At 39.0% G+C, this 19,211-nt stretch overlaps 3 protein-coding genes across 6 annotated transcripts in view; 1 reads left to right on the top strand and 2 right to left on the bottom strand.

Moving 5' to 3' along the window:
- Nucleotides 1-29: 29 nt before the first annotated feature.
- LOC133527455 (translin-associated factor X-interacting protein 1-like) lies at nt 30-10,922 on the bottom strand. Of its 2 annotated transcripts, XM_061864471.1 has the most exons (12): nt 10,650-10,922; nt 10,443-10,577; nt 6,710-6,847; nt 5,463-5,638; nt 3,720-3,895; nt 3,280-3,406; nt 2,980-3,088; nt 2,624-2,787; nt 2,067-2,262; nt 1,643-1,795; nt 947-1,124; nt 30-261 (listed from the first exon to the last, which is right to left on the bottom strand). In XM_061864471.1, the coding sequence occupies exons 1-12, from the start codon at nt 10,791-10,793 to the stop codon at nt 89-91; spliced, it is 1,869 nt and encodes a 622-aa protein (XP_061720455.1). In that variant the 5' UTR covers nt 10,794-10,922; the 3' UTR covers nt 30-88. The 2 variants fall into 2 exon arrangements, with proteins under 2 accessions (XP_061720455.1, XP_061720456.1); XM_061864472.1 differs by lacking the exons at nt 10,443-10,577; nt 10,650-10,922 and adding an exon at nt 6,935-7,931.
- On the bottom strand, nt 8,082-9,438 carry LOC133527466 (uncharacterized). The gene has a single exon (XM_061864491.1). It carries the CDS (start codon nt 9,225-9,227, stop codon nt 8,262-8,264), a length of 966 nt encoding a protein of 321 aa, XP_061720475.1. The 5' UTR covers nt 9,228-9,438; the 3' UTR covers nt 8,082-8,261.
- Nucleotides 10,923-11,055: 133 nt separating the features above from the next.
- Nucleotides 11,056-19,211, top strand: part of LOC133527457 (ran-binding protein 10) — a 77,943-nt gene continuing 69,787 nt past the window's right edge. The window contains exon 1 of one of the 3 annotated variants that reach the window (XM_061864477.1): nt 11,056-11,405. In XM_061864477.1, coding sequence (XP_061720461.1) covers nt 11,165-11,405 — 241 coding nt within the window. In that variant the 5' untranslated portion in view covers nt 11,056-11,164. The remainder of the gene's footprint in view (nt 11,406-19,211) is intronic. The other 2 variants (XM_061864480.1, XM_061864478.1) reach the window with 2 other exon arrangements.

The raw sequence follows: 19,211 nt of genomic DNA, 5'->3' as shown, positions 1-19,211 counted from the left end.
TTTTAAAATACGGGAAATACAAAAAGAAAAAGGAGGTAATTGATATTCTTTATTAATTTGGATTAAGTATGTATGAACACTAAATTAATCATTTGTAAGTAGTTCTCCGATGAGTACTACGGGATCGCGGACCAACGCGTTCAATGTCCCCTGCAGCAAGTCTGGCGGCCAGGGTCCGGAGCGGCAACGGGCTGATGCTGCTGAGTTCCGAGACTTGGTCGGAAAACGCCCAACGGATGTTGCGCTCCATACGGATATGATCTGAACATTTATTTAACGTTGACTAGGTTAAGGGTAAAGGCATCATGATAAGAGTAGTATGTCTCTTAGGTTCAGTTACAAGGAAACATGAGATAAATCCCTAGTAGACACTGATAAGAACGTTTGAACAATATCGAAGTAGAATCGTTTAGTTAATAATAGGTAAGACAAGATTTTCCAAGATTCATATTAAATGAAATGTTTGCGATTTGCTAAATCGTTCCTATTTCACTTTTTAACAAACGTTGCACAACCGGAGCGAACTTAATTTGAAGTAGTTACTTTAAGTCTACCGTCCGCGCTCAGTTAAATATTTCTTACACTGGAAGTGAAGATTAAATACCCATCTATGACAGGGTCCACAATAGCGGACGCTAGTTCGAGTAAGTACACAGTTATCATCTTGCTACCTCGCCTTTTGCCGCCTATTAACTCCGCTAGTGCCTCCTACAGGAATTCTGGGCCTGGTCGTATCTGTGCAAACTGCATCACCAGTTACCTATCGCCTGATCAACAAAACGCTTGAACGCGTCCACTGCAATCATCTTGCTGCCCTGTTTCTTGCCGCCTGTTATATAAGAAGTAGAAGAAATATTACTCATTAGTAGGTACCTAACAGTAGTACCTCTTGCAGTTGCAGGTATCTCGGGCCTACTGTACTGTCTGTACGACTACAAGAGGTTACCTATGGCCGGGTCGACAATAGCGAAGGCCCGCTTGAGCGCGTCCACGGAGACCGCCTTGCCGGCCTGCCCCTTGCCGCCCAGCTCCGCCAGCAGCTCGCGCAGGAGCTTGTCCTGCGCTTGTTGCCGCTGGCGGTGCAGCTCCCGCGCGAACTCCACGCGGTCGAAGCCTTCCTCGTTCTGGTGGAGGGAACAATGGTTTACTTTACAAAATACCAAAATGGATTCCCCTGGGAGATGGACGGATTTTGGGGCATATCGCATGTATATAATGTCTAGGCAATATACTGAAGGCGTGTGTGATTTTAGAGTTAACGTCCACGTCGAAGGAGAAGTGTAGGTACGTTGTACATTAGTTATGTTCGTTTTTAGGGTTCCGTAGTCAACTTATAGGAACTCTTGTAGTTTCACCATGTCCGGCTGTTTGTCTGTCAGAGGCTTTATTTCGTGATCGTTGGTGCTAGATCTATTTCATTTCATTAGGACTAGGAGGCTAAGACAAGTCTCGGTAGACCTGCTGAAACCAATAACCTCAGCAATTTATGTAAATGAACTCTAACCTAAACAATCAAAAACTACTAGAGCTCAAGCAAAGGTTGGTTGAGGTGGAGTACTAGATATGTATTAAGAATAAGTAGTAAGAAGGCTCGTGGAAGATACACTGAGTATTTCAGCCGGAAGTACTTTACACAACTTACCTCTTGGAATAGTTTGTCCAGGTTAACTTCGGTGTTGTTCAGTTTCAGCTTCAGCTGCTTTCGCACTACATCGCAGAGATTGCGGATGTCCACTTCGCTCTTCAAAGGAAATTGTGCTTTGGCTACTTTCTCAAATTCTTCTATGGAAATAGTCTGAAAACAAAGTCCTGAGTTATGTAAAGGATTAATTTATGTGTAACACAGTTAGGATTAAAGCAATATTTATTTTGACACTCTTCACTCTTTTCCTGAAAAGTCAGTTGATGGGCTTTCAATGAATTAGCTATACGCCACGAGTACTCGAAATCCGACAACACTAGAGGTGAAAGAGCAGCATGCATTCATGCTTTACTATCCTAAGCTGCTGTAACTACCGTTGCAAACAAATTATTTTAGAGCAATGAGGGTGCATCCAAGGGTTCACCTCTCCATCCTTGCTGACGCGATACAGCTGGTCCCGCAGCGTCTCCCACTGCGCGCGCAGCGACCAGTAGATGTCCTCGCTCAGGTGGCCGTGCAGCACGCCCCAGAACAGCTTGACTTGTGGCTCATCCAGCATCTGTTCCGCGCCGGCACACAGGTTGTATGCCCATTCTGCACGCACTGATACTTGCTGATATCTGGAAATTGCTAGAAATTTTAATACCTGCTTTTTATATATGCCGCAGGCGGAAGCAAGCAATGTGAAGTTGATGAGAGTAAAGATTCCGCCCTCTCTTTGTTCGTGAACTAAAAACCGAAGGACGAGGCTTACAATCACGAGGTGGAAAATGTGCCAAGTTTGCGCACTACTCGCACTAATCGACAAAGGAAATTATTACTAATCTGCCAATATATAAGTACCTAGTTACCAGCGTAGATGGTTTGGTGCAAATGGTGCAATGCAATTGACCCTAAGACTGGATCGGGCTGAAAGATTTACGTTATGTCTTTGTGTCTTGGTAAAACAGTGTCAGTTAAAAAAACTATGCTCTATGTTACCTTTCCTCTAAATACTTGGTGAGGTATTCTTGCATAGAGATGGCTTGTCGTCCCTTGCCACGCCATACGTCGGTGATGAGCACGCTTACTTCTCGCCGCGAGAGCCGAATGTTGCGGACCTTGCCAGTGTAGCGAAGGTACGGCGGGATCGCCGGATCCGTGCCCTGTAGCCAATCGGAATACGTTGCTGATGCTGACTATGGGTTAGCCAATGAGACAAAAGCCAAAAAAGAAGAAAAGTTTTCCATTCGGAACTACTACTCGTACTCCAAGTCCAACACCGATGAAACCAAAGCAATAACAATAGCAATATAGCATATAAAACAGCATTGTGAAGCTGTAAATGAAATATTTACCAGGCCATCGAAATACTCCAAGTGATCGCTTTCTGCAGCTGGTCCCAGCTCTTTCAAAAGAACTCTGAGAATATCTCTCGAGGACAGACCACTTGCCAGCTGCCACCATCTAGAAAGATAATTATTGAATGGATACGGATACAGGAAACCTAAATGATCTGACAATGTCTATTTAGTGACCTCCAGAAGCTCTCCCGATCGTTAAGCTTCCACGGCTTAGCACTTTAAGGTACCTATAGCTTTTCAAAATTTTCAAACAAAATGTATAAATGATCTCAATGGTTATCCAAGAATTCTAACCTCTCCCGGCCTCCGCTGATGAAATCTGCGCAGATCTCCCACCGCGGCCGCGGCGTGCCCGCGCGTTCTAGTTCGCTACATCGCTCTTTGCACTCAGCCAGCTCCTCTTCTAGGCTTTTCTTGCTTGCTGAAGAGAAAGAGCAGGAGACAATATGATTTCAGTTTCCATAAGAAGAGTATGGTCGGCACCATGCCTCAATTCATTCAGAAGTTTTATGAAAACTTGCTACAACTTCAAACATTGCACGATTTGCGCATCACACTTTTTGTGAAAGTCCACAATTTTGATAGCACTACTCAAATTAACATGTAGTACTCATCTCACCTAAATCACTATTAGAAAGGCTCCATTATTCTTTACTTTGGGAACAGAAGTCAAAGCAAAACTATGAAGTTTTTGATAAGCTTTACTAGTCGTCAGTTAACAGAGTGAATGGTACCTAAAACCTTCTTGTATTTGTCCTGCAAAGCCCCCAGCTCCACCTGCAGCTCGCCAGCCCGCTTGTCGAGCTCCGACCACTTGGTCTCCAGGCTGTCGAACTCGCGCTGCGGGACCGTTTGCGCGTACTGCTCCGACATCTTGTGGAGCTTATGTTGCGTTGAGGATAGTTGCTCTCTGCATCAGACACAATTATCTTATTACAATTCATACTGCCCTACTACTGCTTGTTATAAGTGGTTGAGGTATAAAAAATAACCCCGACTACTACTTTTAAGTATTAATGATTGCTACCCTGTCTACACCCTGATATTGAATCTAAGAGGTGCCCGCTATTGCAAATAATAAACATGCATCTTATGCATATGTAGGTATCTACACCACACCTGCTACCTTTTGCTGCTTTTTCTTCAAGTTGTTGAGTTGATATTCGTTGTGCTGATAAGATTGAGATATATCTGCAGCGACCCATCTCGATGTGCTGCAGAATAATGGGGTATTTTTAAGCGATTTCTGTAAAGGCTGGTGTTTTCTTAATTGACTTGATATCAAATATCAAACATTTATTCAGCAAATAGGCCACAGGGGCACTTTTACATGTCCATTTTTACAAACAATAAATTAAAAAAAAAAAAAAACAATTACAAATATCGAATCTATGAAATAATAAATACTTTATTAGAGATGTATACTGTCTCTAAATGTCAAATTACACAAAAAAAACTATGATAAAAAAATAAAACCATAAAATACTAAAATTCTTTAGAGATGTATAAGTCTCTAAGTGTCAGAGATAAAATATAAAAATATATATTAAATTATCCTTGGAGATGTAGAGGGTCGCCAAGGCTTGAATTCTTATATAAATAATTAAAAGACAAAAAAATTAAAACAGACAAGAACCGAATGAAGTGTCTCACGTTAATGTCACTCAAAAGTAAAGTTACATACTTTAACATAACCTGTACCCCGTGTAAGCTTAAACAGACCGGTCTCCACAAACAGCACCCGTTCACGAGTATGACGTGTATCTCAGCCATCGCCTCCCTCAACCTTCATTCGGGAAAGTGGCGACCCGATCAACGACGCCACCGTAAGTAAAGACTTTTAAGCGAGCATGACATGTTCAAGCTGCCGGGTTGTATTAATATAAATATAATAAAAAAAAAAATGTGAGATACAACATTTGTGCTTGTAAGTTACATTAAAGACGGCATAGCGCCACATAAACGCGACTACATATTATTCATAAGGAGAGCCTACCTATAAAACTAAATTATAAATTTAAATTGACTTAGAGATGTACAGGTCTCTAAGTGTCCAAATCATTAAAATAGGTATTAAAATAAAATGAAATTTAAAATAAAATAAAATTTAAAATAAAATAAAATCTTAGAGGTGTATAAGGTCTCTAAGTGTCCAAAACTAAAATAATACAATCAAACGAGAACATGATGTTCTCTTGTGTCATGATGGTAGCAAAATCGTGATACTGTACAGTGTTATCTTTTTCCTGATCGGCACCGCCCCGCATTTACGATATTCAGGGCTGTAACCGCGAAAATCGAAGTTCTCAAATTGCGGGCATCTTTCTTGGTTACTTTAATTACGCCTTCATTGGAGTGAAAGAGAAAAATCTCCGCAATTTGCGAATTTTGGTTTTCGCGGTAGGATATAGCGCTGATGTCGCACCGGCTTCATACCGCTAAATCGAGGTTCTAAGGTAGAGAGTACCACTGCTCACCTACACCGGTCCAACGCAATGCGGAGCATGACGGGATCTTCATGCGCGGTATCAGCAGGAGCGCTCTCCAGCTCTCGCAGACGTAACTGTAGCGACAGATTCTCGAAGTAGAGAGTGTAGCGTGCGTCGCGCTCGCGCGCCAGGCTCAGGTATTCGGAGAAATGCTCGTCTTTTATCTGCAAAAAACTTGATTAAGACAATGTACATTCAATAGGAGAAATAGGGTCTCACTAATAACTTAACCCAAGGTGGCTGCGTTATCATTAATCAGTGGCGGCCGTAGGGGGTGGCGAGCAGGGCAGACGCCCGACATCAACCTAATCACATGTATCAGCCTCGCAGAGCAGATATTTAAAAGACTGCCGGGGGCCTCGCGAAAGGTTAAGGCCGCTACTGTCTTTTTTTTATACTACGTCGGTGGCAACTATGTATACCTGCAACCCCAGAGGAGTTACATGCACGTTGCCGACCTTAACACTCCGCACCCTCGTTGAACTCAATAATTAGTCTACGAAAAAAAACTCTGTTTGCCGACCTGTCTGGCCTAGTGGGTAGTGACCCTGCCTATGAAGCCGATGGTCCCGGGTTCAAATCCTGGTAAGGCCATTCATTTGTGTGATGAGCATAGATATTTGTTCCTCAGTCATGGGTGTTTTCTATGTATTTAAGTATTTATAAATATTTATATATTTATATATATCGTTGTCTAAGTACCCACAACACAAGCCTTATTGAGCTTACTGTGGGAGTTAGTCAATTTTTGTAAGAATGCCCTATATTTATTATTTAAGTACATACAAGTACCTACGTCGTAAGCAAGGATACTCGGCCGGTTACTGTACTCTAATAACGGACACATAAGCAGTAGTGCAGGAGTGCCACACATGCGCGTTGCTGCCTGCTGGCACCACCACCAAAACCAGTCAAATCTTTTTTACATAAAGTCGGCGAGGGGTTCATTCTACTACACTATTGATACCTATGTATATACCTACTAGCAAAAGGCACGTGGGAAGGCATGCGCAAGGTGTACTGATGAAAGGACGGACGGATATTCAAGTTGTGTTCGTGTAACAAAAGTATAGATGTAAATTATTATTATCTATTATTATTTATGAATGCACAGGCAGCTTATAGCTGATGCGTGCATATCAATGTCCTGCACTTGTGTGTTTTCCATTTATAAAATGTTTGTCGAGTCTGATGTAACAAAAAGTAAAATGAAAGCTTCAACGGTTGACTTCAACCTTCCCAATTTCCTTCTTGAGCTTGGAGATCTGAAGGGTGAGCTCCTGGTTCTTGGCACGCAAATCTTCCGTCTCCTTCTGCAACCCCTTCATTTTCTCATCTCTAGCTGCCTTGCGCGCCGATACGCCGAACACTCTCTGGAATGTTTTCAAACAAGGGTATCTCACGCTTTTACGGGAAAATCATTGCTGCCTAGAGGCGGGTGATGCTAACACTACACATACGTTAACTATTACGTTATTACATTTTTATGCTGTACGCTCAGATTGTAGCGTTAACCTCTTACTTCATGTCATGAATAAAAAGTATCTGTTTAAAAATGAACTTTAATAACAATCATTAGAGTTGAAAATTATAACTGCCATATAGGGCTGCGCATGCGCAAGCGTTAAGTAGATAATAATAGAAGTTTCATATAAACTACCTAGCTTAGAGCCTGGTCTGCCAACAAAACAAACCACTCTGTGGTTCGGCAGAAGAATAATGTAATTAGTTGTACCTAAGCATGATACATGAATAAACTTTTTTTTTATTCATGCTGACATACAGGGCTAGAACCATACATACCAGCTAAGAATAAATTATTATGTTTGGAGCATATTTCTATTTAGTTACGTAGATTTTAATTTCAATCACTTAAATACAAAACTGTGATAAATCTGTCAGTCTGGGTTTATCAGTTTTCGAAACGAACTAAGATTTACGATTAGATTAGACAGACAGACAGTTGGTTATCTCGCTTGCGGTTATGTCATATTACAACGGAGATAACGATTACATACATATAAAATATTTGATAATAGTACTAATAATCATTTATCAAAAAAAAGTTACTTTGTTACATTTATTTTTAACCTCGGCCAAAGACGTCAAGTGACGCGCGCTGCTACAGAGCAATATCAACCTTTGTGCATTCCGACAAGGTTCACGATGACGCGCCGCGCACGGTAGGCGTCGCGTTCAAAGAGTACACCCCATAAGGCCCCATAGAGTAAAGTCTTGGGCCCCATGTACTAACAACAACACTGTCAACAGACTATGAATGGACTTTATATCTTTGTATTAAGGTTTAAAATAGGCCAGTTAACAATGTGGGTGATGGTGTATATAAATATGTGAAGTGAAAGTAGTTTCACTACACGATAAGCAGGTCAAAATTAATATGAGGTATCAGTCGACGACGAAATGTGTCCGTAATTAATAAGTCTAGTCTGTACATACATAGGGAGATATTTTTAAAACAGGAGAAGTAAATGTTTGCTATTTGTCTAACTAAATAAACTACTGCAGTTACTTGAATGATAATTACTTAGTTATAATGATAAGAATGAGAAATAGTGTGGTGAAAATACATGGACTTTAAAACTAATGTTTGATTTTTGATAACATTTTTATTACAATGTAATAACAATCAGTTACAACAAATAATACTTCTTAGAATTAGTCATGATAACGGTATAATTATAATGTATATTAGTGAAGTTAGGCGCATGTTGAGTGTAGTAATCATATACAGAGCTCCTTGTGCTCGGAGATATGGTAAACAAGTTCCTATTGTTTCTTATCACACCAGCTCTGTACTTGTTTGCGTATACTTTTAATATCTTCCGCATACGTCCTGCAACAGCCTCCGACATATTTAACACCTAAGTCTAACCATTTGTGAACGTAATAGTCCAATCGTTGCAACTTATCACCCTCGGTCCAGCCAAGGTCCTTGTGGTACTTTTCTCCAGAATTCGGGTAGACTATAAGGGGTATGGGTACCATCCTGTCAACATTGATGCCATCTAGTAAGTGAACAATGTTAGCCGGAGCTGTGCAGTTGACTCCAATGGCTATTATTTGCTCTGGGTTCAAATCATAACATTTCCTTGCAACGGTTTGATAGTCTTCTCCATGGGCAATATGTTTCTCATCCTTACAACTGAAAGACAGCCATGCTTTAGTCTCTGGGTAATCTTTTAACAGTTCAACAAGCATCACAGCCTCCTTTTCACATGGCACTGTTTCAAATGCAAGTAGGTCAACTCCAGAGACTATTAGAGCCTCAATGCGAGGTCTATGCCAGTCTCTCATGGTTTCAGCCGACGTGGTGTCGGCATAGGCGCCGTTGTACTCTGAACCGTCGTGTAAATGCGCGCCATATGGCCCGACCGACCCCGCTATTAAAGGGTTTTGATTTGAAGTATTATTGTTAGCATATTCCTCAAGGTATACCTTTCTCGCTTCTTTTGCGAGTCCCACTGCGCTTTTGATTAAATCTAATCCCGCTTCAGGCGATATTCCAAGATATTTTACAAACCCTCCGACGGAGGCCTGATACGTGTTGGTACTGATGATGTCAGCTCCAGCCTTAAGGAAGTCGAGGTGCGTCTTGTACACATCGCGCGGGTTGGTCTGGAGGAAGCGCGCCGTCCACAGTGGGTCACCATCGACGTTGTCGCCGACGTGGCAGGACAGTTGCGACGAGAACCCACCGTCCAAAACTTTAATCTTAGACGACGCATCTGCCATTTTTAGCGCTACAAACGTTAATACACAACAAAATGTGTAATGCGCTTCCGGAGATCCTTAGACAGAATGAGTCGAGATAGTTGAATGTTTCCGCTTATATTATCAATCGTTTATCGCGATATGTTTGGTTTGGAAAATGTAAACAAAAATAAATGATACGAAAAAGTGAACGTCACAGTCCTCTCCTCACATAACCGACATATGTCACCTTGACATTTGTCAAAACCGGTTTCTTGTTTAAGGCATGAGTTAAAACGACTGCGTTTGTTGATATGTATAATTAAGGGGAAGTCCTGCAGCTATCTAACTTTTCGTTAGGCTCCATAAAGACGAGAGATTAAAAAGCGTTGCGTTAGAACCTGAGGGCCTACCGCGAACCACGTTCGACGTGTTGCCTCTCTGTCGCACTTGTTAATTCGTACGTAAGTGTGACAGGGAGGCAACACGTCGAACGTGGTTCGCGGTAGGCCCTCTGACGTTACAAGTTCAGTAAACTAAATTTGATTTAACGGCCAACGCTCAACGCCGAAAATCAGACAGCGATTGATAAAAAAGCGCTGCCCTTAAAACCCGCTTTCGTGTGAATACATACATCATGTATGATACATGGTTACCCATTAGTGACTTCAAACGCTGTTGAAAAAACGCTCGTGCTAATGAGGCTTATCTTATGAATTCTTGATAAGATGGCGGTGGCCAAAGAGTAAAGTAAGTCTTGGCGGTGGCGCTTTTTTGTCGTACGTTGTTAGATTTTCGACTTTGAGGGTTGACGATTAAATCGAATTTAGTGCACGGAACTTGTAACGTCAGGGGCCTACCGCGAAAACCAAAATTCGCAATAGCGGGTCTCTCTCTTTTACAACTTAGTAAGACGTAATTAGAGTGACAGAGAAAAATACCAGCAATTGTTGATGGTTTTGCAATAAACGTTTTTCTATTCTATTCTATTCAATTGACCGCGACCGCGAAACCGCGAACCGCGAAAATCGAAGTTCGTCAATTGCGGGCATTTTTGTCTGTCACTCTAATTATGTCTTACTGAGAATAAAAGAGAGAGATCCCCGCAATTTGCGAATTTTGTTTTCGCGGTAGGCCCCCAGGTTACAATGAAACGCTTTTTAAACTCTCGTGCGAATGAGGCCTTAAGTTAGACGCTACTACTTTTGTATTTAAGTTAGATGAGACTAACATGCGGTCCTTCTCTAACGTACTTACATCTTGAATCAAAAACTGTGATATTCGTTCATCTCTGATATGAATGGCATTATCGTAGGCTTGTTTTATATCTGTAAGCGTATTTGAATATGTGACGCTATATTTTATGAGCTCATTAAAAGCTTCCCGGTAAATCTGAAACAAAATAATAAAGTAAACTATACTAGTAAACTATATCAATATAAGATTCTGTAAAAATACGTCCACCTCGAGCACTTCGTCATGATACAGTTGCTGTGTTTGTAAAACTTCACTGGATGTTTTCTTAACATGTTTTAATTTTAATGTCACTGTAGAGTTTATCTGTTTTAAATATTTTGGAGAACTATTTCTGTCGTTCGCTGAATACATAACTTATGTTTGCTGCAAATTTATGAGAATAAAATAAATGGCAAAGGTATCTAGAAACTTTTAAGTGGTTTGTTGTAGTGATTATCTCGAGATAGTGCGATAACATTGATAAGTGGTAGACCCACATTCGTACAATTGGGCAAAAAATTACTAAGCAATGCATCCAGTCGACATTTTTGCAAATCTACCACAAACAATAGCACTAAAATTTATGAAATCCGGTAAATTTCTTTAAAGAACCATGTATTCGCGGGTCTTTTTATTTTACTTTTGACAGTTGAGGGTTGAGCCGTTTACGGGTTTTCCGGTTTTGTCTATAGTCATGCCTGCAGTGCTGCCACCTGCGGGACGATTGATGTAATGTAGTGGATATGACGTCATTGACATTACTGTCCGACGGGAATGGGAAATCAGAAATGGCTGCGATAGGTAGTGGACGGGGAACGATGGATTCCCAAAATCAAGTGCAAAGTGATACAACTGTAGACCGTTTAAAATTACTTTATCCAAATGTGAATGAAGAAGAAACCCCTTTGCCGCGATCATGGAGTGCCAAGGACAAGTTCAGCTACATCGGGCTGTCGCAAAATAATCTACGAGTGCACTACAAAGGTAGGAACTTTCGTTTGTTTATGGATTGAATAACTCGCTAAACTTCACTAAAACACTTTATACTTAATCTGATGTGTTTGAGGACGCGAGCAACTGCGTAGTTATGTTGCAAAATATCTGACGTGTCATAAATCTCGTAGAGTTCAGGCATCACATACAAACGTAGTGTAACAAAGAAATCAGCTGATCGCATACTTTGCATCAACACTTCGAAATAAATGGTGACTACTCGGTCCTGTAAATTCCGTCTGTAATCGTGTCGGCTGCGCGTTTAGCTTCGTTATAAAACCGTTATTATTGGCGTAAAATGTTGCATTACTTGCAAAGGTCTATCTGCGTTCATACTTAATTCTAGTTTTAGTAGTTAACTAGATTGAGATACAGAATTAAGGAGAATCTTAAATTAAATACCACAAAACTTTGCGATCATGCAGTGTTCTCATGAATCTAACTGATTCATATTACTGATAATTATTTAGTGTTAGTTACAGTTAAATATAAATTGGTTGGTGGTTTGTTGCTCTATAATGTGAATTTTAGTGATTAGGTAAATGCTTGACCAGGATGAGGTCTAAGATTTGATAAACATACATATTGCATCATAATAAGTCATCATTGATTGCATTAAATTCAGACTAGTTTGTATGACAATTTTTATTTAGAAATAAATGATATGGTATGTTCCTTTTGCATATCATCTTTCAAATGCATTGAAGCATTTTTTAAATATAAATACTAACATTGTGGCTCAGGAATCTATTTTTATAAATAAAAATAACAATAGAAAAGATATGCATAGGACATGCCAAGGTTGAAAGATTTGCTTTATGAACATAGTAAATACTTAACAATCAATAAAACATTCATCAAAATGAACAACCCAAAGAGTTCTTATATTAAATGTCAAAGCATGTAAGTGAGGGCCATTATTTATTGTTTTAATTAAACACAAATGCTGCTACACGCATCAGTTCTAAGAGCTGCTAGTGTATCAAATAAAATAATAATAATACGAACTATCTTTGACTCCCGCGATCCCGATGATTATAACCTTGCATCAGGTACGCAATAGGAATAGCGGTACAGAACCTGTAACGGTTTCGCACATGGCGAATCCTAACGTTTCCCACGAATTACTCCGCTGGCTACAAATTAGTTTATGACGTAAAGTTAACAATATTCAGAAACTGACAAAGAGAGATTAACACAAAGGCAAGTGCCGACAAAGGGAAGGAAACAGATTACTTATATTATTATTATTGTATGTCTTTCCCATCACGGAACAATGGTGCTCCGGACCTTTGGGAGGCGTGCGCGGAGCCGAAGCCAACACGTAGAGGCCCTTTTGACACTTTAATGAAATGTAAGGAGTACACCTAGCGGATGCTGCCCTTGCCCGTGTCATGGGACGCACGCAGAGGCAGCACCCGCCAGGGTGTAAGGACTATTTGAGGGTTGATGGAATCTAAAATGAACTGGGCTATTGGGTGAAAGCGATGGACTAAATACTGGGCTATGGGATAAAAAACCGGACGCCTGCCTAATAAAAGGGTATTCAATTTTATTTCCGGCAGACGGTGACTCGCCCCCACAAGATGGGCCCCCACAAAAAGCGACATCTAGGATGGCTCAAGGGCAACACCGGTGTGAGGGCTCAGGGGTGTTGAGAGGTGTACGCCGCTTTCTACCCAGTGGCTGCGAGCAGCCACTGTGCCAACTCGCGTCTTATGCAATTTTTCACTTCCACCCCTGGAGCTTATAGCTCTAACGACTCCACTTTGGCCGGCCGGCTAAGGCAAGCCAGAGGCAGAGAATCGTGTCCCACCCACCCTCCTTGCGGCTAACAGAACTCCCCAGGAGCACTCGGGTACGTGAGGTCGCTACTCCCCAACAGCTCGCCACAAGCTGCCCTGCGTTGACTGATTGCACTGGTAAAACCAGCGGGCGATGGGGTCGTCACATCCCTACGCCTTTTATTATTATTATTATTATTTATTAATCAGGCAGGCAGTTGAAACAACTGATAGTTGCCTGTATCTGAGCGATCTTCTTTATATTACAATGCTTTTACAAGCTCATCCCTGTAACGGTCATAATAAACAGTTACGTATGCTATAATGTTCTTCTGTTGGGCAAAGGCCACCCCTCGTTTTCTCTACTCAACCCAACTCTCATTTGCATTTTTCCATCATTCTGGGTAGAATGTGTCCAAGCCACCCCACCACGTCAGTCATAAAGTTGTTATAGTACACGATAATAAGGATTATACAGTTCACAATATGGCTTTGCCTATTAGATGACAGTTTAATAATAACAACAGTATTTATTTGGGTCCTAACCTGCACCAAGCACCATTGCGGACAGCAGGGGTTATCATATTAGCAGATAAGGTTGCTCCGGCTGTAGTAACCTTGAGTCCATTAACACTGGCTATTTTTGCCAATGTTATATGTATGTATTTTATAATATTTTTGGGCAATATTTTAAATAGTATGAATATTTTAGTATTAGTTAGATTAGGATTTTGGATCCATTAGCTCATGTAATAGCTATTTCTGAAAAATAAGAAATTTGCTCAAATCTTACAATCTAGATTTGCCTTTGTTCATTTTGACTATTTGAAAAAAAAAACTTGATTTAGCTACATTTAAACTACCTATATTGTCTGTAAGAGATTTCTTTTTAGTGATAGAAAACGCTTGTTGTTTACCTATTCTTGAGTTGCTGTATTCATTGTATTCTTTTCTTTTTTTAGGTCATAGAGGTGTGCTATAAAGAGTATTTGTATTGTAAACTACACATTTCTCTTTGAAATAAGAAAAGTTCGGACATGAGATATTAGATTATCATTGATTTGGTTGTATTCAAGATTTGACCAATTAGTTATGTAATAACCAAATTTTGTTACCAAAACTAAATGCTATTAGAATTCTTGAAATATTTAATTACGAGGACATCACACAGATAATTTTGACCTACTTACATGTGTAATTGACCTCATAAATTGTAATTATCGTATTGTTATTGCAATCCTAAAATATGTATTTACAAACAAATTATTCAGAATTACATTATATATTTGGGCTTGTGCACAACTCGCGCGAGGTTTTCTCGGCTACTTTTTGACCCCCTCATCCTCCTTGGTGATATTTGGTGAGGTTCTTGGCTTACCCCCCCCTCTACCACCTATAACCTCACGTGTATTTTTTTTCATTTTTCATTCGACCTCAATTTAAGATAAATAGTATTTATAGAGTAAATCTTGTTTAGTCTCGCTATTTTGAAGTGCCAAGTGAAGATATTTGTTTAACGTAACCGAGAAAAAGTATGTGGTAGATATTTTTCCTTAGTTTTGTTCACTATAGAAAAATACACGTGAGGTTTTCTTATACCCCCCCCTCCCCCAACGTGATCTGTCGTGATTTTTGTCGTGTTCATAAATTGAGAACAATGGTCTACCCAACAAAAAATCTCGTAGTCGGTGTTTGAATGCTGAATTACTTACAATATAAAATAACGTAATTTGCTGTCTCCGTTTTACATAATTCTATGTAATATTCGGAAAAAAGTTATAAGAAAAACATGCAAAAAATATTATGCCTAATTGTCTATTTATTGATTTTTCTGTTTTAACATCCTTGCATCTTCCGTACCGCAAAAGCTGGGTCTTTTATTTTAATTTTAATATATAGTTCGTGTGAATTGGACTAACAAGATTGCTACCATGCATGTTTTACCAAATTTACTCTTTGTATAGCATTGTTACTGAAAAGTACCCTAAGGCGTCATTCATTTATCACGTAAGACGACTTTTGACAGTTTTTGACCCCCTCCCTAAACTAAATTGCATATGTAACTATGTAAATCAGGGTGCGTAGATAAGATGTCAATCTTTCACGCTCCGTAGCGTAGCGTATTTATCTCTCTATCACGCTTCCTTATACGACATAAATATGTGGCCCAAATGTCAGTTTGCAAATAATAATTAATTTCGCCGTTACCTATATAAATTAATAATAGCTCTAGCCTTTGACGGCGTAAATTCACTTCAGTTTGTTATCTAGTTGCACTTTGCGCTAGTTGCATGCCTATCTTTGTTCAATGTAAACTGAAAGTGAAGCGACGCAACGCAATAACAATTTACGAAGCGAGTGTTCAGCTTGGGCCCGTGTCATACAACAATGTACACGTATAGGGCTTACAATTCGATTATTCGAATTTGTCGAATATTCGATCTGTTTTGATATTCGAATATTCGGCCGCTCTTTTTTCGAATATATATATATTATTTTAATAAAAATGATTTATTTTCGTAAAATATACAGGTGTTTATAAAGTAGGGAATAGTGCTACCCGGTAAGCAAAAATGTTCTTGTATTGGGCAACACCGCTCTTCCTTAATTTACAGATTGTCACACGATTTTTTTTAAAGTACTAGTTTAGTTTAAGTCTATTAATATAAGATATGTATACAATACAATTAAAATCGGGTAAGTAATAGAACGTATACAAACCTATAATATATCACTCTGAATGTATAAATTCAATTTGTATAATTTTGATCGGAATAACATTCAATTGCAATAACATGCAATATGTATAACAACGAATTCTATAATTGTAAATTGTATAATAAACACTACATATATCATTGTTTACGATAACATTAGAAAGGTATAACGTTGAAATAATATAACATACAAAACAAATATCATTAAAAACAATAAAATAACGACACGTTTTTTTAGTCAATTGCATGTATTTTTGCAAAATATAATGTACTTTTCATTGCATAATCGATTGTTTTTTTTCCTTACTACCGAAATTACATTATTTAAATATATTTTTGTGTGTTAGTTAATGAACAGATACAGTTTTTAAATTATTATGAAATGAGCAATGTATTTGAAACATCTATACTATGCGAATTAATATTTCAACGTAGTTTGCTCCGTATTTATCTATTACAGATTGCAGCTTTTTTTCTGTGGTAATTCTGGTGCTAATTTCTTTATCTAGAGGGTCACAGTTCTAACCTAACCTAACCCACTTTTCTGTTAACAGTTTCTTTTTCCGAAGCCTCAGAGTTCTAACCTAACCTGCTACCTATTCTGGAAACAATTTATTTATCTAGGGGGTCACAGTTCTAACCTAACCTAACCCACTTTTAGCAGTTTTTTTCCTAGTAGTGTGTTCTATGAGGTTTGAAATTCCAGGTCATCCTACTAATTTTACTACTTAATTATATAAGATGTTATCTATATTTTAATATGTATATATTATGACAGTTATATGAAATGAGCTTAACTTATATGTATATTATACCAAACAGCCATATGTATGTCGTATGTTATATTATTTTCATGTTATACTAATTGAAAGTATACGTTTACTTTATTATACATAAGGTTAGTATACATTTTTAACGTTTGTAAACTGAAATTATTCCAAAAGTGCGTATATATTATAGGACGCACCCATTAAAATCACACACAACAATTGTTCATAACAATTGTTTTATTACTCGAAAACATCTATTTCATCCGCTGTAGTTACAGTTTCTGTGTGTTTTGCCGGGTTTTTACAGTGAATGAGGAACGGTAGGTATCCAAATGCGAAGAAAATAATATTTTTATTGTTTTCCTCTCGATAGGCTTCGTGAAATTACAGCTGAACCTAACTAGATTTCAAAGAAAACAAATTAAAAAAATATAAGGATTTGTCCGGTTTGATCAGACAAAGTCCGCCGAGGTCTACTCCTTCCATCTCCGCCTTCTACTCCTCCCTTATACTCTCTCTTTATTAGCCTTCTTTCACTCATTATTTTCACGCTACTATCCTAGTCTGACCCTGCCTACGAAGCAGGGAAATAACATACTGCGAAGCTAGGCCGCCTTTTGTACCATAAGTTATCTTTTGTACAATAGATTTTAAATAAATAAATAATAAAGAAATAAATAGTGTTTATTTAATAAGTTTTTGGCAAAAAATTCATTTTTGGTACGAGCTTTTATCGCTGACTGTACTTTTCTTTCCACAGGCAACTAATACTCATCGAGACAATTCTAAAAACCCCAAACACAATTAGGTTACGTTGTTTTATCATGGAGTTCCTATGGTCACCTCCTGTCTCTATCATCAGATCAGCTCGATGGTACCATAATATTGCATTGTCACCCGACTTACATATGTTTGCAAATTTTCAGCTTCATCGGAAACCGGGAAGTGGGTCAAATTTAACTTGCAAGATTTGATTACAAACAGACAACGGTCAGGTGAAAGTAAATAAAAGCTTGTAAAAAAATGTGGAAAATACATTATCATGGGGTTTGACGTTTAAATGATAAGATTGACAAGTTATGTAGTCAATCAAGTACCACGTTATGCCCATGCGTATGTATTGTTTGACACGCTCTGTAGTCGACGTGACGAATTTTCATATGCCATAGTATTGTGTGTGACGTTAGATGACGTAATGGGACAAAGATTATATGACGGTAGAATAATCACATTAATTACTATAGTAAACAAATTATACATAGTATTCTTGTACGTACTACGTACAGTACAGTCCAAAAGAGAAGTCTGGGCATTGTGAATGTCATCTCGCTTTGTGTGGTAGGGCACAGCCAGGGGATGTCATTCCAGATCTAGAGCAGAGCCCAAATGGGGAAGTACCTCCACCTTACAGAAAACGGCAGCCAAATAACACTAGACCCTACTCATAGTGTTGTGTTCCTGTCGGTGAGTAAGGTTGCCAGAGCTCAACGAGGGGGGGCGGGTTTAGGGTCGGCAACGCGCATGTAACTCCTCTGGAGTCGCAGGCGTACATAGGCTACGGACACTGCTTACCATCAGGCGGGCCGTATGCTTGTTTGCCACCGACGTAGTATTTAAAAAAAAAGTCACGTCTGAAAATATCGGTACGAAAAATGTGCCAAGAATATGTATACACTACCTTAATATATGGGCAAGAAAGTCGTGTATACACTTTTTTCGTATCGATTATTTCAGACGTGACCGTACAGTAATCTACAAATAAGTCGCGCGACTTCATAGGTCTATTAAGCCCGACTAGACATGATGACCATTTTTATAATTATGAAATAATATTCGTAGTCTGCGACACGACGTTACGATATAAATACATGAAAACCAGTAGTGTCACAGCGACACGTCGTCTGCTGCTGCTATCTGCGATCGAGTTAAAACTTGCGGGATTTCACTAGTGTGCGGCACAAGCATTTTTTATTGAAAATACTTACGCCTCACAGTGCCATGCCACACACTGGTGGAATCCCGCCTTAAGGCGTTTTTAGCATTCAAAACGTTACCTGTTCACTCTGTTCAGGCTCCATTTGGAACTCGTAAGAAAACTTTTTTTCATCCCTATTCATCTAGCTCGGCCGAAGTAAAGACTTCGCATGACCAATAAAAGGTAATACGGTTAAAATAAGCTTAATCAAAGCCCACATTCTCGGGACCTCGGAGCCGGATTACCGATTCACGCCAATTATGCTCGAATGGCCGAGCATAATCTTATTTCTTATTTCGTTTATTGCAGAACCATGGTTACATTAAGGCCATTAAGGTGTTAACATGTATTGAGTGCATGCATGGTTACCCTGTCAGGGCATAGCAACATTATTGATATTCTAAAACTACTTAGTTACTAAAATAAATACATATTCAAACACAAAATAGCATTTACGTAATACTAGGAAATTCTTACAATTAAAATAAAGCAATAATACTATAATTATTAAAATATTAGTTCTAGTCACAAATCCAGATTCAAGTAATAAT

Source organism: Cydia pomonella, chromosome 18 (genome assembly GCF_033807575.1).
Source record: "Cydia pomonella isolate Wapato2018A chromosome 18, ilCydPomo1, whole genome shotgun sequence".
Lineage (NCBI taxonomy): Eukaryota > Metazoa > Arthropoda > Insecta > Lepidoptera > Tortricidae > Cydia > Cydia pomonella.
The sequence above is the reverse complement of the archived record's forward strand: the minus strand, read 5'-3'. Positions and strand labels throughout refer to the sequence as shown.

Excerpts from the sequence above, each read along its gene's own strand:
- LOC133527466 (XM_061864491.1), bottom strand. The coding sequence starts at position 9,227 with ATGGCAGATGCGTCGTCTAAGATTAAAGTTTTGGACGGTGGGTTCTCG.
- LOC133527455 (XM_061864471.1), bottom strand. The coding sequence starts at position 10,793 with ATGTATTCAGCGAACGACAGAAATAGTTCTCCAAAATATTTAAAACAG. Across the intron at positions 10,578-10,649 it reads ATCATGACGAAGTGCTCGAG|ATTTACCGGGAAGCTTTTAA; the intron begins GTGGACGTATTT and ends ATTTTGTTTCAG. Across the intron at positions 6,848-10,442 it reads CACAGTTTTTGATTCAAGAT|AGAGTGTTCGGCGTATCGGC; the intron begins GTAAGTACGTTA and ends AAAACATTCCAG.